This window comes from Pectinophora gossypiella, chromosome 16 (genome assembly GCF_024362695.1).
Source record: "Pectinophora gossypiella chromosome 16, ilPecGoss1.1, whole genome shotgun sequence".
NCBI lineage: Eukaryota > Metazoa > Arthropoda > Insecta > Lepidoptera > Gelechiidae > Pectinophora > Pectinophora gossypiella.
The window spans coordinates 2,411,709-2,429,986 of record NC_065419.1 but is presented as its reverse complement, the minus strand read 5'-3'; the positions used below and the strand labels follow the sequence as shown (position 1 = coordinate 2,429,986).

The following is an 18,278-nucleotide window of genomic DNA, read 5'->3' as shown; positions in this document are numbered from 1 at the left end:
AATTTTAATCTTTGACCTTTATTTTCTCTGTTCAATTTTAAAAACGGCGTCTGTACTTACAAATAGTTCTATATTCAAATTTACTAAAGTATTCCAAAATAGAACGTGTTCTATTACCCCACTGATTATTAAAAAAGATTGCCAAATCAAAACTGTATCTATGAGGACACTGATTCGGCTAACAGATCTAAATTGTATTCATCCTGTGTATAGTTGGGCCTGATCCAACGAGTTACTTCCTTTGGTGACACAATAGGTCAGGTCACTAAGGCCTTAGACCTTGATGGTCCAAGCAATGTTGAATAGTAGATGGTAGAAAGCAGTGAAGCCTACAAGTCATGAAGTACCTCGGGCTAAGTGTAGTAATTCTTTGCGGACTATTCGAATACGGTAAGTTATTTAAAAATTTAATACCTTTTATTTTTTTTAATATGGTTTCTAATTTTAAAATTAATCGTGGTAATTTACATAATTATTTCGACTTTTGAAAAGTAATACTTTGTGTTTTGCTAAACAAATTAAAAGTAGTTTTTAAGTAAGTACTTATCTTACTTAGCTTTTAACACCCTAAATAATAAATTAAAAACATTATTGATAAGTATAATTTTTCTCTTTATCTTATTTTGAGAAAGTACTAATAACTTTTTATTCTAAAACAATTTCCACATGAAAGCATTCGAAATTATATGGTAATTATGAAATAATTTTGACGCGATTCTTTCATCCAATAATTACTGTCAATTATTAGAAATATCCATTCCATTCCATTCTTGTCTATCAACGGCCAATTCTTTCACTTCCTTATAAGACATGACGTTCGCCTTCTCTTTAATCTGTTCCATGTAAGCTCTTCTTGGTTTTCCCCTTCCTCTCACCACCTAAGGTAAACTTTATAGGAGGTATATAAAAGGTTCTTGTGGCACTATGGGGGATGATTCAGACCATGATTCTGAGTTGACGTCAAGTGAAACTTTCTGTCGGAAAATTCACGAAAATTTTAGTTGGTTTTATTATTTTCAGTTCCATTGCAACGGATAATTCCACTTCATATCAACTCGGAATCATGGTCTAATCATCCCTTGGTGTCAGTAACACCCTGTATTATCTCAGAGCAGGCTTAAAAAACGTATGACGTCATGTTATACTTAAGGCTTAATAATAATAAATAAATAATAAAATAAATAATAATTATAATACAAATTACATAGTAATTTCGTGTGTCGACGTTTAGTAAAAGTAAAACTGATTTGACTAGTTGGTAACTAGACTATTCAAAATAATTTTGTCACACATCTCGCTGCAAATAACTTCATTTTCACTTTATAGCATTTTATTACACGAAATTGTACTTATTGTTATTATTAGACATGATCCAAATAAAATGATTGACTTATTTAAGTGAGTTCGGCGGGAGACCCCAATTTGCGGCAATCTTTGGAAAGTGAAAAATTGCGGCTGCGCCCGCGCCGACCGCGGTGAATTGATCGCGCGTGAAGTTTATTTTTAAATTGTTTAGACTTCGGCTTATAGTTCACATTCCTTCATAACGTAACCTCTTACTTGTGGATTGAGTTGGTTTAACCTTTTATTACTACTACTTATTACTTACTATGGGTCTCGTGAGGAGGCTCGGTGTCGCTCAGCGTCAGAAATGAGGAGATCCGCAGGAGAACTAAAGTCACCGACATAGCTCGGAGAATTGCAAAGCTGAAGTGGCAGTGGACACATAGCGAGGAGAACCGATGGCCGCTGGGGCGGAAAGGTTCTGGAATGGCGACCACGTGTCGGACGACGCTCAGTGGGTAGGCCCGCTACAAGGTGGACCGACGATCTGGTGAAGGTCGCGGGAAGCCGCTGGATGCGGGCAGTGCAGGAACGATCGTCGTGGAGATCCTTGGGGGAGGCCTATGCCCAGCAGTGGGCGTCGTACGGCCGATGATGATGAATCTTTTATTAGGTTATATGTGTGACTTTTTTTATTGGCGAGATCGTAAGTCACTAATGGGGAACGCCGGTTCGAAGCACGGTACCGGACTTGTACCAAAGTAGTAGGCCCAGTAGTTGATGGCATCTACGGCAAATCTACAATAAGCCATAACAACATAACACAAGCTCACGACTATATCCCAATTGGGGTAGTCAGAGGCACATCCATCGCAAGATGAACTAAGTACCCACGCGTCACCGAGCTTTAAGTCAACGTGATAGGTGGTGAGCGGTATCGCCGTCTATAATGGTCGAGGCAACAAGTCATCTTCCTAGCATACATACATAAACTCACGCCTATTTCCCACCGGGGTAAACAGAGACTATGGAATTCTATTAGCTTTGATCCTTACACACTTCTGTTGCTTTCTCCACATTCCTCATAATAAGTACTTGCATTACTCCTACCTGCCCACAAGGCTAGTTGCGTCAAGGTCACGAGTGGATACCATGGTTACTCCCCACTGACTCGCTGGTGGTTTCCATGGTAACAGACTAGATACGATCTGATCGGGAAACGAGAGTTGGTGGGGAGTGACCATGGCAACCACCTTGACTTTGACTCATCTAAACTGTCGGACAGGTAGGTCTTCCTCTTATCGTGTGGGTTGTGAGGTGGAATACCAACTTCATTGAGCCGCCAAAGGCCCCTGACATGGCTCGTGTAACGATTACTCACTTAATCAGTAAATAGTAACCGGGACTAACGGCTTAACGTGCCTTACGAAGCGCGGATCATCTTACTTTCGGACAATCAGGTGATCAGCCTGTAATGTTCTAACCAAACTAGGGATCTCAAAGTGATGTTTGTGATATGTCCCCACCGGGATACGAACCCGGGGCCTCTGGATCGTAAGTCCAGCGCTTAACCACTGGACCACTGAGGCCGTTGGACAGGTAGGTGTAATAAACCCTTAAAGGAAATTTGCATGATCTTATGAACTTGTATGTCTTTATTACACTAAACTAAAGAACAAACCGCCTTCCAACATATTTTATAATTCTCAACGGTTCCCTAACGTGTGCGCATTGCTCGCGGACATTTACCGCCAAAATAGAGTATAATAGTCACGTCAGAGTTCGGTCACGAGCATTAATATGTATACACTTTGGTACCATGTCACATTAACTTTTTTGATAAATTGAACTGTAAGTCTCACTAAATGTCAAATATGTTAGTGCGACAGAGTCCTGAAGTGGGTACATTATATTGCTCATGACTGTTCACCACCGAAGCTCAACTACGTAATACAGTAAAGTCGCCGTTGCCAAAAACGGCAAGGATGACATTAATATTATGTCTTTATTGCCGTTTCACTGTTCCAGGATCCCCAATAATGTGTTACGAGTGCAACAGTGCCATCAACTCGTTCTGCAGCGAGAAGATGCTCCCAGAGAGTTTGAAGCGGAACTGTTCCGAGCACGACCGCGGCGTGACGCACACGCTGTGTCGCAAGATCGTGCAGCACGTCGACTACGGCGTCAACGGGCAGCTGCCCGCCAGCCGGGTCATACGCAGCTGCGGCTGGGACGAGACCAAGTACAAGGTGAGTACTATTCACTTCATGTGAGTGCCGCAAGATTGTGCAGCACGTCACGGAACGCTTAACGCCAGATGGGTCATACGCAGCTGCAGATGGGACGAAACCAAGTACCTATATGGTGGGAACTATTGACTTCATATGCTGTGCTGCAAGATCGTGAAGCATGTCAACGGTCAGCTACCTGCTTCCGGGGTCATACGCAGCTGCGGCTGGGACGAGACCAAGTACAAGGTGAGAACTATTCACTTCATGTGAGTGCCGCAAGATCGTGCAACACTTCAACGGCCAGCTGCCTGCTTCCGGGGTCCGGTGAGCCATTTCAGTCGAGAACGTATAGCCGGCTAAGCCGTTGCCCAGGGTGGACCGCGAAGAGGTAGTTCTAATTCCCACCCCATAAATTCTCAGGTGGCATAGCCGAGCTGCATTGTGTGTCGGATGCGGCAGAGACTTGGTTAGGGGAGCTTAAGCAGGATATTTTATTTTTGTCTGCCATACGCAATAATAATAATGGTATCAGTTTGCTTTTGCTTGAGTTATGATCAGTCCTTCTTTGTACCCAGGGTGCGTGTTACCACCGCGCAGGGTACGGTGGGCGGCAGGAGGTGTGCTCGTGTACCACTGACTTCTGCAACGCATCCTCAGAGACAACCGCCTCCACACCACTCCTCATCAGCGTCATCTATCTGATAATGCAGAAGTATTTGTGCGAATGATATAGGTACTCAGCGATTCCTAAACTGGGTTCTGTAGGTTCCTTAGAAAAACCACCGGGGTTTCGCGAAAGTATTTATATTTAATAAAAAAGTTGATGAACTTGGTGATCCACTTCACAACCCACACGACCGAAGAAGAATAACATCACTACATCACTAATTTAAGAGCATCGCTCTTGCCGGTGTCGCATTCTTCATTCTTGACTATCAAAGACCAATTCTTCTTCTTCCTTATAAAAGACGTGGTTCAGTTTATCTTTAATCTGTTCCATGTAAGCTCTTCTTGGAAGAACAATATATGCAAATATTTCATATGATATGAATACGAATTTGTGCCTATATTTGCTGGGTGCCTATATTTTTTCTGAAAATAATTACTTTATAATAAGACGAATTAAGAACCTCACAGCCCACACGATACTAAAAGAAATGATATACTTACTTACCTATAAAATCATAAAGAAACTTTTCGCCTTGGATATTTAGTTTTTATAATGTTATGTTGTTTTACAATTAAACAAGTATCGAAAAGTGTGTTTTATTTTATATCATTCTCAGGTTCTGTACAGCTTTGAACATAGAACCGGTAAAAGTGGCACGAGAGAGGAATGGATACCGACCGAATTTTGACAGATACCGCTGTTCACCACGTCGCCAATATCTTACGATTAGTACTTAGCCCCTAAGATCGACAAGAGATGGCCCCCGATCAGCTGTGAGACGTGTGATTTCTACGATAAAAGTAGTCCATCAAAGAGAATACTTAAATCACTACGCAGACCAGTGTTGCTATATGATTCCGCATTATCCTTTCCTAGAAAAGTATTGAATTATATCCTCTTTGTTCCTACTACTTGTTACTTCCTATCCTTGTCCTTGAATAAGACATAGACTTACGAGATATTTTCAAAAAGATTCTTCATAAAATATTTAGCCTCTTTAATTTACTTCACATCCTTGTGTAATTTAACTATGCAGGTTCGTTAAGTATATCAACATTTACATGAAAAAAGCGAAATATTAATTCGATTATCTCTGTTTAAATTCGCAATATTCTACTTGTAAATAATGGCTAATTAACGAAACTAGAGGTGGTCCATTTAAAAAGAAAATGATAATAATTGAATGTAAAAAGTTCCGTTACATTAAAAGAAAAGGCCGGAAAACGGCAACTGAAAAGCAAATATGGAATGACACTGCCAGAAACAAATGAACGAAATCATATGGTTGGCTTCAATTATTTGGCAAGTCTCACACTATTCACAGCTCATCGAAGTGAAAGATGATATAAAACTCCTAAAGAGACAAATTAGTTAGGAAATAAGGAAGAAAAGTGCCCCAAAATCACCTCAATCGAGTGAAATCATAACGGTTATTTCGTAAGAATAGAATAGGACATATTTTTTGACAGGCAACATAACCGTTAAGTAGGAGATATTTTATTTTTTTAATAATATGTTCTAAACGCGAAAGTACCTCCGGGAGAGGGATAGAGGACATAACCATCGGTAAGTGAAGACACATTTTTTCTCAAAGTCCGTAGGCCTATCTCGAAATTAGCGTGCGTTGTGGTGTAATGAAAACGCAAAGTAGATTTCATTTTTGCACTGTAAATCCGGAAACTGCAGCACTGGGAGGCTTTATTTTGGAAAATTTCGGAGAAAATAACTGAAATCGTGATAGTTTCAGACACCAACTAGATCTGAACCGATCTTGTTACGTCACAAGCATAAAAAGATTTTGTCCAAAGCCTCATAGCTTGAATATATTTAAGAGAATTCCGAGAATAGTTTTAGTAAAATGGAAAATCTAATTGAAGTCATTGTTTTACTTTATAGAACAGGCGTACTTTATTGTATTAGGGAGATGAAAATTTTTCGGAATCTACGACGTCATTTACGAAAGGAGTTCGTCGATTTCTCCGATCGTTTAATTGAAAAATATGCAGTAGGAATGGGATTAACTTTGATTTATTTCTTTAGCAAAGTAGTTTATTGATTAAACGCACAATTTTTTATAAAATATCACAAATATTTCAACTTAGGATGAAACAGCAAAGATGTCCAGTAACGATGTTGCAATAAAGAACTTAAAACGTTTTAAACACATCTCTCATTGCTTTATAGGTCTACCGCATGTAATTTCAGATGCCTTCAATATAACAAGAGGAAAAACTTGGATATAATATTACCAAGACTATATTTATACAAAACGAAAGACTGCTTGTGACGGGAACGTCTCTGTGAAATCTGTTTAAGTATTGGCTTTCAATCCGTTATAATGCGACCAGAAACAATTTGTCAAGAAAACAGCCAATGAAGATGCAATTCTGATATACATTCGGATTGAGCAGGTTTAACCTCGTCTGGAATCTTAGTATTTTCAAAAATCGAATAAGACGTAATCCTATGTACTGGTGGTACCTACTTAGTACCAGCCTTACTCAGTGCTTAACCTTCATGATCAGAAACATGTCCTGCTACTTCCATAAATACTTAGCTACAAACTTCCACTCTACATTAACGAAAAGTTTCCATACATCCTCGAATCCCCTTCTCAGTTTATGCAGGGTTCATACAACTTTAACCTTCATAGGACACTCGAGCCACAACAAGTACCCATGGTGAAATTCTAAACTAAAATATCCTCGAATAATTGTAGATTAAGGCAAGCCAAATGCAAGAATATGGAGGCGGCGTATCGAGCAAAAGCGGCGCCGGCGCAGCGGGTGGGGGCGCGGCGGGCACCACCGGCGGGGAGTACCGCGACGCGGGGGATACCCCGCGGCACCCCGCCGAGTACCCCGTGCATCACCTCCATGCTGTGATGCAGCAGAAAACTTATGGTTAGCAACTGGTTCTCTAGATACTCCTAGAAGTTTCTTTCTTCAAGTTACCAGTTCAGTCTTACACCCTAAATATGCTAGTCCTAATATATAAGTAAGAAAATCTTACTATTTTCAGGATGCTCTAACAAAGACCTGTCCGATCCGAATATGGCGACGTACTGCCGGGTAGCGACCGGGATCTACGAGGCCACGGCTTCTAGCCAGCAGTACCAGAACCCGAGGTTCTCTCATGATACTTTCAGAATCGTTTTTAATTAGTGCTTCAGTATCTGATCCAACTAAACCTTTCAGATACAACAACTCGTCTGCCCCTACGTTTAGTTCGCCGCCAAATTCTCCGCTAGTGGGTTTAGTGTTCGATCCGTCTTCACCTAACTACAGCGGGCCTGGCATGATAGGCGACCGAGGCGTAAACTCCGACAGACGCTCGCAGAGCTCCTGGTCCATCTCCAACCAGGAACCGATCGGTACTGGTGCCAAAAAGAAAATAGTCAAGAGCCAGGACAAGCGCAATGCCTACAACGCTGACCCTCGCTACCACGAAAGGTACAAAGATAGTAGCACCGAGACTGATCGTCAAAGAAAACAAGATAGAAATTTAAATTCAGAATCAACTTCCAGTCTAGATTTCTTCGCTGAGGGTGAGAGAATGGTGTCGGAACTCTGCAACATACCTGACTCTAACTCGAGGAACGAAAGCAATCAAAAACAAAATCAGAAATCTTCACAAGATGAAGAAAAGAATAAACCATCCGGTTCTTCGGAAGTCCTGTTGACTGCGTTAGACAAGATCGTTATCCATGACCAGATTCCCAACCAAATTGTTCAACTTGCTATCGAAGCCTGCACCGACGCTGAGAACATCGCAATCGCCCACCACAACAGACCCTGTTTTAAGAATATACATTCAATTTGTGCCAAAACTAGATCAAATGTTCAGAAGCCAGATAGTGCCGTGGCTAATCTGCACTCTCAAGGCATACCATGGGTCATTAAGAACTTTATATTCTCCTTTGTTAGAATTTTGGACGGATGGAAGGGTGTCAAAGAATTACTCAGTGAGAAACACGACACTTTCTCCAGAATCGAAAATAAATACTATAGTCCTAATATAAGAGAATGTTTTGTACAATGGCAAGCTGTTACTAAGGAGATGCTCACGCACATCTACAAAACTTTTAAATGTCTAGATCATGGGTTTACCATGGAACAGAAGAGTTTCACTCATAATTATTACGCTACAAATTCTGCCGCACCTCGACATCAGAATCAAAATAAATTTCAACCTGTAAAGCCTCATATTAGTACTCCGAGACCAGTTAATGCTTCTCCGCAGCCATTCAATGCGGTGCAACCGCCTTGGGTGCAGAACCAAACTCAAGGTACTTCTCAAAGTTTTAATGAAGGCCCATGGCCAGCTCGATCAGGTGTCACCTTCAAAAAATTTCCCGTCGTGCCTCCTCCAAACTCGCACAACTTTTATCCGTTGAACGATCAAACTGATATGGATACCTTCCAGAAGGCGTACAAATGTGATCCTTGCAGCGTTCGCGAAGCAAAACCTCGGCAGTCGTGGACTATTACAAATGTGCCAGACTTTCGCACTCTGGAAGGAATGTGTCACGCAGATCAAAGAGAATTATACACACAGTTGAAACATAAGATGGATGCAGAACTGGGGAAAGCTCCCGGTCAGCCGCTTATGGGTAACATGCCGTGTGATTTATTACAGCGTCGAGATATGGAGCTCAAGGCTAAGATGATTCCGTTGAGCCATGTTGAGAAGACGCTCATACCGAGTATGGCGGCGGCCGCGGACATGCGCGGCTGCTACGTGCAGAAGAACAACAGCTGCGGTGACACTAAGGAAGAGGCTGATTTTTTTGCGGCGTGGGGTCAGATGGTCCAAAAAGAACCTAGCGATTTTATAACTCATCACTCTCACAACGTCCAAATTCCATCGAATGTTGTGACGATTTCTAATAATATCTCTGGCCCCGTGCAATTTATTGACCCAGATAACGATGAGTTTCACGAAATATCTAAAGTGTACATGAAACCTGGAAGTTACAAGGTGCCTATAAAACCTGCCGATCCAATATCTCCTTTCGTAGCGGGCACCTCACAAGAAGTTGTATATGATAACTCTGTTGTAGATGACATGGCTCCACTGAAAATGAAGATTCCATTTCCTTCTGTGACGTTAGCCCCGCAACCGAAGTACAACATGGATTCCTGGCCGTGTTTGATGTCAAGGCGCATGGACGATATCTTCGGTGAAGACCACAAAATGATTACGAGACATGGGATACCGTGTTTAGATATGAGGACTGCTGATTCACTGGATATTTTGAGTTCTATGACGTCAGATCGTGCGTGGGAGGCAGCAAAACAATCTGCCCCAAAGCTCATGGATTTTATTCATGAGGGATCCAAGTCAGATACAGCACGATTGTATGATGCTTTAGGTCTGAGCGCTGCCGATGAGTATTCCGACGAGTTGAAGCAAGTAAAGCTCGGAATGGAGCAAGTCACAGCATGGGCCACCGGTTTACCAACGAATCATTTTATGCCGAAGGATATGCCCAACCTATGGGAACAACAAGCTAAGCAGGATTACGTGTTACCTAAAAGTCAAGATCCGTTGATATTTAGTAATGACTCCAAATACCTTGACTCGGAACAGAAGGGTTTAGATCCAGATGATCATATTGATGTTCCGGAAAACAAAAGTGAAGAGACGAAGGAGAATACTCGTTGTCCTAACTTTGATCACACTGGGAACTATGTGCGCGATGATAATCAGAAGAAATCCAGCGGCAAATCCAAGGTGGCCGTGTCTGGTATGTGGTACCATCCTAAGAAGAAGAAGCCTCTTCCGGCAGGTACCGTGAAGAAGTTTGAAGCAGTACTCGCCAATTTGTCGCAACTTAACGAATCTGTCTTCATACAACATGATATGGATATCAAAGTGGTAAGATTCTTATACCTACAATATTTGAAGAACACAGTTTGAAGTATATAATGATAGTAATATTTTCCATTCCAGGCTCCCAGATTTTACGAGGTGGTAAAGTACCCAATGTGTCTTCACGATATATCAACTAAACTGAAAAATTCATCCTACACTGAATACGAACAAGTCGTCCAGGATTTTAGACGAATTTTCAACAATGTCCGATTATATCTCAAGGTACACAAAAGTTAATCGAACTAAAATGACTATATTTTTAATTATTGAACAAATAACGAAATAATAAGTTTCTGTTGCTTCCACAGAGCTATCCGGACATCACCATGAAGAAAAATGTAAATAAAATCTCAAGCGAGTTCGAGAAACTTTTGAACGAAGAGTTTCAGAGTAAATGGGAGAACAAACCCAAGTCCCAGGACAATGCTGAGCCGCAGGACACTTCTAAAAATAAGAAAGATGAGAAGGAATGTGAAACACACACCACTGACAACAAGCAGGACGATGCAAGTAAGAAACTTGAGTCTAAAACCAGTGGAGATGACAAAAAATAAAGTGAGTTTCCAATATTTACTTCGGTGGCTGTTAACGAAAATTTATGAGTGTAGTTAACCAATGGAATTTCCCGGTTTTTGGATTGTTATTTTATTTTGTTTAAAATATTTTATTTATATTTATTTCTTTGAACGACGTAGTCGCTGGAGCGAGGTCGCATGACACCCTAAATGGTAAATCGACTTTGTAAAGAATAAATCCTATCGCATCGATACATAGGTTAAAATAAGGAACATCTAGTCAAACAGAATGATTTTTTAAAACAAATGTCAGTGAAGTTATCAGAACTTATAATACATAAGATTATCAATTTAATGTGTAAGTGCTTGCCAGTTTTTTGAATGGACTTTTAGCTTCCAAAATGGGGCAATTTGATTTCTTTCTTAATTCTTGTCTTCTTTCCTTGCGCGATTAGTATGTAATTTTCATTTTTCTACGCTTTTCTTCGTTTCTTCTAGTTTCATTCACTGCTGAATCTGAGTTGATTTTGTGTGCAGAAAAACAAATTTATGTTTTGATGCGTCAAACGTATAGTTCTTTGCGTTTTCTTTGTCCCACGGTTCAACAGACACACGCTAGCTCCGATCCTTCATGGAATAGATATTAGTTCTTTTTTATATCTCGATCTGTGATGTATATTTAGGTAAAAGTTGATAATTTGAATCGTTTTTCACGCTTAATTACTAGTTATATGATTCCCTCAAGACATGTAAATAGAAAAGATATAACTGTATAAAATTTGAGCTAAATGTTTAAGTTGTCATGGAAACCTGACGCCGTGTGCTGAGTACATGAGTACATTGATGTTTACAATGATTGTGCTGTTGTTTGAAATAGTTGTTGCTTGTAATAGTTGTTGATGAGGTGGGTAACGACGGGTGAGTGGAGCGCACCAGCGCGTATCGGGCGACTGCGGCATGTATATATGATAAGCGGCCCGGTGTGGGGTGTCTATGTGCGACGTTCCTAGTGCGTCGCTAGTTGCACAAGTCGCACATCGCCACCCCTGCGCTGGCGCACCCCGCTCGACCGTCCCCTTCATTACTCTGCTCATCATCTCAAATGCTAAACGTCTTAAGGTATATATTTATAACGCTCCGCATTTTTTATCAAGTTTGTTCATTTGGTGGCCCCGCATTGGTATTTAAATATTTTTTTAAATGATTTTTGAGTCCATTTTACCTGCCATAGAAAATAAGTGAATTGCTTACGACGTCTATTTTTGACCCTAATTTTCGACAGTTATTGAGTGGTTGGAAATGATTGAAAATTCCAAATTTCAAATTAGATACGAGGACGTTCGAGTTAATTTTAAGTATTCATTAAGTTGTGATTTTATTATTTAACTTATTTACCTAAAATTATGGCAAGGAACTCCTATGATAATAAAAGAGTTGTTTTGTATTACCCGATTTTCATTTCAACACAATCAACCAGACACAAGTTAAATAACCAACATTTCAAAGATCAAATAATAAAATGATTTCATTGTTAGTTATTACATTACACATCTAGGTACTTACATACACTCACACACACATTATAAACATTTGGGACCCACGGAACCCTGACGATACCACGTGGTAAAAGCGGTATTTTGTGGGCCTTTTTACTACCAGTGGTATCGTGGGCCTTTTAAAATTAAACGATACCCCTGTTCGAAAAGACCCACGATACCGTGAGCATCAGAATGACTGCCCAAAATGACAGATCAGTTTTAAAATATTACTAACATCCAATACCTTTTAGCTACTATTTAATACCTTTGTATAGATATTTTCTATCTAATTAATAAATAAGAAAATTTATTTAAAAAATGGCCAGTCATTCTGATGTCTGAATGACCACCCACATTTAGAATCTCCACAAAAAGGCTCCGAAATGTAATTTCGCCTATACACAAATTTAGTACCTATTCAGTACCTACCTTAACAAATATTTTTTTTAGATTTTTAAAACGACAAATCTATACTTATAATAAATCAGTAGAGAGGTCAATTCTGTACATTAAATATTTTTTCAAAATAACTATCAGGGGGTGATAAGTGGTCGATACTGATGCCAAAACTGCAATCAGTAAAATTTTTGTCTGTCTGTCTGTCTGTCTGTCTGTCTGTCTGTCTGTCTGTCTGTCTGTATGTTCCTTATAGAAACAAAAACTACTGGACGGATTTTAATGAAACTTGGTACAATTATTCTTCACACTCCTGGGCAGGTTATAGTATACTTTTCATCACGCTACAATCAATAGGAGCAGAGTAGTGAAGGGAAATCCTTTTGTATGAAAAATCTAAACCACTCAAGTTAGACGTTTGAAATTTGGCATGCAGGTACCTTAGATACCGTAGAGGTGCACTAAGAAAGGAATTCCCGAAATTCCTACGGGAACGGGAATTAGCGGGAAAATCCTTTTGTATGAAAAATCTAAACCACTCGAGTTAGACGTTTGAAATTTGGCATGCAGGTACCTTAGATACCGTAGAGGTACACTAAGAAAGAAATTCCCGAAATTCCTACGGGAACGGGAATTAGCGGGAAAATCCTTTTGTATGAAAAATCTAAACCACTCAAGTTAGACGTTTGAAATTTGGCATGCAGGTACCTTAGATACCGTAGAGGTACACTAAGAAAGGAATTCCCGAAATTCCCACGGGAACGGGAATTAGCGGGAAAATCCTTTTGTATGAAAAATCTAAACCACTCAAGTTAGACGTTTGAAATTTGTCATGCAGGTACCTTAGGTACCTAGGAGGTGCACTAAGAAAGGAATTCCCGAAATTCCCACGGGAACGGGAATTAGCGGGAAAATCCTTTTGTATGAAAAATCTAAACCACTCAAGTTAGACGTTTGAAATTTGGCATGCAGGTACTTTAGTAAACTTAAAGCTTAGTTGCAACAGGATATTACAAAATTCCCACGGGAACGGTAGTTAGCGGGAAAAAACATTTGTATGAAAAAATCAAATCTAAATAAAAGGAGAAACTGACTGACTCAGTGACTGACATATCAACGCATAGCCTGAACGGCTAAACGTAGGCATTTGAAATTTGGAAGGGACATAGCTTAGGTACCGTAGAGGTGCACTAAGAAAGGAATTCCCGAAATTCCCACGGGAACGGGAATTAGCGGGAAAATACTTTTGTATGAAAAATCTAAACCGCTTAAGTTAGACGCTTGAAATTTGGCATGCAGGTACCTTAGTTAACTTAAAGCTTAGTTGCAACAGGATATTGCAAAATTCCCACGGAAACGGGAGTTAGCGGGAAAAAAACATTTGTATGAAAAAATCGAAACCGCGTAAGATAGATGTTTTCAATTCAATTAAATTATTTATTGCATTCCATGTAGTACAATGGGGTGTTACATAGGCATAGGAACTAAAACATGGACCCTGTAGGGCACAGCAACGTTGAAGGGAAGAGAGGAAGTGTGTATTAAAATTAAAACTCAATGAACAATCAATTAAAAAAAATATCAATTCAATCAATTAATTCAATCTAGCATGCATGCATACCTTAGTAAATATAAAGTTTATTTTTGGCTGTATTTTGAAAAATGGGAGTTATTGGGAAAAAAATTGTATGAAAAAATCTAAACTGCATAAGTATGCACTCCCACACACACAAAGATCTCTCTCTTATATAACACGCCACGCGGACGAAGTCGCGGGCAAAAGCTAGTAAAAAAATATAAGCAAAAAAAGTTTTAACGAAAATGTTAATTGTTTATTACTAACATAGCATGTAAGTTAATCATACTAACATATCTATGGACTGTAGTCTGAGAATAAATGATTTTTATTTTTATTTTTTTATTTTTTTTATTTTTTATTTTTATTTTTATTTATTGTTTACAACCCAATTATGCACATAATACAAATTATAAAAAAGGAACATATTAATCTTTTATTGCATTTGTTCCTTTTTCATAATTTGTATTATGTGCATAATTGAGTTGTAAACAATAAACCGACTTCGCCGTGATGTGCACATCCTTTCCTTCCTTTACAAAATTCTCTATGATCCTGGTACCCCTTCCTATCTACGGTCCCGCTTCCACCTCCTGCCCCCTCCCTCACGTTCTAGGCGTCCATGTATTACTAAGATGCTGGAGATACCTAGGACCAATACCAATTTTGGCTTTCACTCATTTTCCGTCCGTGCAGCCATGCTCAATGCTCTGGAATAGGCTGCCGAGGGTAGTTCAGGAGAGTTCCTCTTACCTAATTTTTAAGAAGAGAGTCAAAGAGCACTTTTTATCCATAGAGTATTCGTAGTCTAAGTATATTGTTATATATATGTAAAGAGATTAAATCTCTTTAAATAATCTCCTTGAAATTGCCGCTGGCTGTAACGCAATAATTGTTTTGTTTTTTTTTTCAAGTGTCAAAGTTGACATCTGACACTTGATTATTTTAAGTTACGTAGACTAATTTGTATTTTATAATAATATTTCTAACTGGCTTAAAAATAAGCATAAATGTCGTTTCTTTGATTACAGGTATGTTCTTAGTTAGCATGTTTAATTATTAAGTGTATTTTGTTATGATAACATTATAGTAAAGAAATAAAATTCTTTGATTACAGAGCAACACATAATCTTATTATATTAGCCAAAATCCATATAAATCTTATAAAACGACATATTTATATACAAAAGTCGCTTAGAAATGGAGAAATTACGATTTGAATTTACATTACTGCCATCAGAAGACCGAAAATCAAATATTTTGTGCATAACCTCAATCACTACAAGTGAGAACAAAATATATGCTATACCGCTGGAACTTCAAGCTGCTGCTTATCATAAAGAAATAACAAAAACAACTGCTTATGCTAAAATTAAAAACAGTTTGGCAAAAAGACATCAGATAAGAAGAGTTTGGATAACAATGACGGAAGAACTAAGTAAGATTTATATGGATGAAGACGGTAATTTACAGTTTGGAAATCAGTATTTAGAAGAACTGGACCATCAAGAAAAAATTGCTGTCTCACATCAAGAAGGAACGAGTACATTAGAAAAGTTATTAGAGAAATTTATGGAAAAAACACAGGAAAGTAAACATCAAAGCTTAAAACATATTGCAGAAAAGTTTGTAATTGAAAAATTTACAAGCAAAAATTCAAATGCAAACCTGTGGATCGATACTTTTGAAAAAGAATGTGAACGTTTCGAAGTAACAACAGATGAGAAGAAGATTGAGATATTGAGATTATTTATGGACAAGAGTTGTGCAGACTGGTACAGTTCCATGCTAATAAGATTTACAATGAATGCAGAATGGTCAATGTGGAAAGCAAAATTTTGTGAAACATTTACAAACAAAGGATGGAACCCAGTAACATATGCACTATTATTTAAATATAAAGATGGATCATTGTTGGATTATGCTATAAGGAAAGAAAAACTTTTACTGGATATGAGAAGAACAATAGATACTGGTACCTTGGTGGATCTTATTGCAACTGGTTTACCAGAATTTATACTAAATAAGATTAATAGAGAAGCAATTAAAGACACCATTGATTTATTCAATGAGGTAAGCAAGTATGAAAACATGATAAATAAACAGAGTTATGTTGTAAAAAGAAGGTATGGATATGCCAGCCAAAGCCAAAATCTAGCAGAGAAAATTGAGGAGAAAAAAGCATGTAAAATATGTGAGAAACTTAACAAAGGCACACGTTATCATCCTGAAGCTATATGTTGGTTTAAAACAAGAGAAAATGAAAAGATGAAAAAGAACTTCATTAAACACGTAAACAATTCGGTGATAGAAGCGGAATTAAATGAAACTGAACAAAAAAACGAATAATAACACCATTAATTAAAATCAAACTGCTATTAGAAGATAAATTAGAAATATATGGAATTTACGATTCAGGCTCAAACGTTTCTCTCATAAATTCCAAGTTATTGAAATTAAAACGAACAGAAAATAATTTAAACATAGCGGATTTAGTAACGATTAATGGTGTTAAAAAGACAAGTGGCTTGACGAAATTAAAAATAAAAATATTTGAGGTAGAAGAAACAGTTGATGTATATATTATCGAAGAACAAAATTTCAAATATGATTTTTTGATAGGATTGGACATGATAAAAATGTTTAAACTGACCCAAAATGAAGACTTAAAAATTACCCAGAAACAGTACCAAAAGGACCAAAACGAAAACGAAGCGGAAGAAAAACATACGAAAATAGAAACAGTACATACAGAAATTAAAAATCTGGAAAATAAAAACAAGTCAATAAAGGAGTACAGAATAAATTTTAATGAACATTTTAAAGAAGAAGATTTTGAAATAAAAATAAGACATTTAAATGGACATCAAAAAGCAGAAATAGATATGCTGGTTAACAAATATAAAACAGTGTTTGCAAAACATAAATATGACGTGGGCACAGTGAATGGATATGAAGCGAGGATAGATTTAATGGTTGACAAATATTGCAGTAAGAGACCGTACAGGTGTACTATGGAAGATAAAAAAGAGATAGAAGAACAAGTAGCAAAATTACTAGACCATCAGTTGATAGAAGAATCCTGTAGTCCATTTGCAGCACCAGTCACTTTGGCTTTTAAAAAAGAAGATAACAGAAAATCTCGATTATGTATAGACTTCAGAAACTTGAATAAAATAGTAGTTCCTCAAGCGCAACCATTCCCTTTAATTGAAGACCTAATGACGAAAACCAGAAAATGCAAATACTTTTCAACTTTGGATATAAATTCAGCATTTTGGTCTATTCCCTTAAGAATAGAAGATAGACAAAAGACAGGATTCGTAACACAAGAAGGGCACTTTCAATGGACTTGTCTGCCTTTTGGACTTAAAACTTCACCGGCAATTTTTCAAAGGATATTAAGCAATATATTGAGAAAGTATAAACTTACTAATTTTGCCGTGAATTATATTGATGACATTCTTATATTTTCAAGAACGTTTGAAGAACACATTGAGCATTTAACAAGGTTGCTAGAAGCCATCAAAGTAGAAGGTTTTAGATTGAAATTCACGAAATGCACATTTGCAACAAATTTAGTAAAATATCTAGGGCATATAATTCAAAATAATACAGTTCAACCATTAAAAGATAATTTGATTTCAATAAAAAATTTCCCAGTTCCGAAAACACAGAAGAATGTTAGACAATTTCTAGGAAAAATCAACTTCTATCATGAGTACATACCAAAGAGTGCAATAATTTTAGATCCATTGCATAATTTACTCAGGAAAAATCAAAAATTCATTTGGTCTGATGAATGTCAAAAAGCATTTGAAATGATAAAAAGCTTGTTGTGCTCCCAACCAATCCTAGAAATTTATGATCCTGATTTACCAATTAATATTTATACAGATGCCTCTATAGAAGGAATTGGAGCCATCTTGAAACAAACACAGACAGACGGAAAAGAAAAACCTGTGGCATATTTTTCAAAAAAATTAAATGAGACCCAAAAAAAGAAAAAAGCAATATACTTGGAATGTATAGCTATTAAAGAAGCGGTAAAATACTGGCAATACTGGTTAATTGGTAAATCATTTACAGTATATTCTGACCACAAACCATTGGAAAATATGAACCTAAAATCAAGAACCGATGAAGAACTGGGTGATCTAACTTACTATTTATCACAATACGATTTTAAGA

The 18,278-nt window shown here is 37.9% G+C and overlaps 3 protein-coding genes across 3 annotated transcripts; all 3 read left to right on the top strand.

The window, feature by feature from the left end:
* The first annotated feature begins 121 nt into the window (after nucleotides 1–121).
* On the top strand, nucleotides 122–4,774 carry LOC126374040 (uncharacterized). The gene is made up of 3 exons (XM_050020493.1): nucleotides 122–390; nucleotides 3,313–3,533; nucleotides 4,091–4,774. Exons 1-3 carry the CDS (start codon nucleotides 339–341, stop codon nucleotides 4,241–4,243), a joined length of 426 nt encoding a protein of 141 aa, XP_049876450.1. The 5' UTR covers nucleotides 122–338; the 3' UTR covers nucleotides 4,244–4,774.
* A 2,145-nt stretch (nucleotides 4,775–6,919) lies between these two features.
* Nucleotides 6,920–10,616, top strand: LOC126373689 (uncharacterized). Its single transcript, XM_050019922.1, has 5 exons — nucleotides 6,920–7,088; nucleotides 7,207–7,312; nucleotides 7,383–10,065; nucleotides 10,141–10,284; nucleotides 10,371–10,616. The coding sequence occupies exons 1-5, from the start codon at nucleotides 6,920–6,922 to the stop codon at nucleotides 10,614–10,616; spliced, it is 3,348 nt and encodes a 1,115-aa protein (XP_049875879.1).
* Nucleotides 10,617–14,916: 4,300 nt separating this feature from the next.
* On the top strand, nucleotides 14,917–16,966 carry LOC126373991 (uncharacterized). The gene is made up of 2 exons (XM_050020426.1): nucleotides 14,917–15,118; nucleotides 15,205–16,966. The coding sequence occupies exon 2, from the start codon at nucleotides 15,288–15,290 to the stop codon at nucleotides 16,434–16,436; it is 1,149 nt and encodes a 382-aa protein (XP_049876383.1). The 5' UTR covers nucleotides 14,917–15,118; nucleotides 15,205–15,287; the 3' UTR covers nucleotides 16,437–16,966.
* Nucleotides 16,967–18,278: the final 1,312 nt, after the last annotated feature.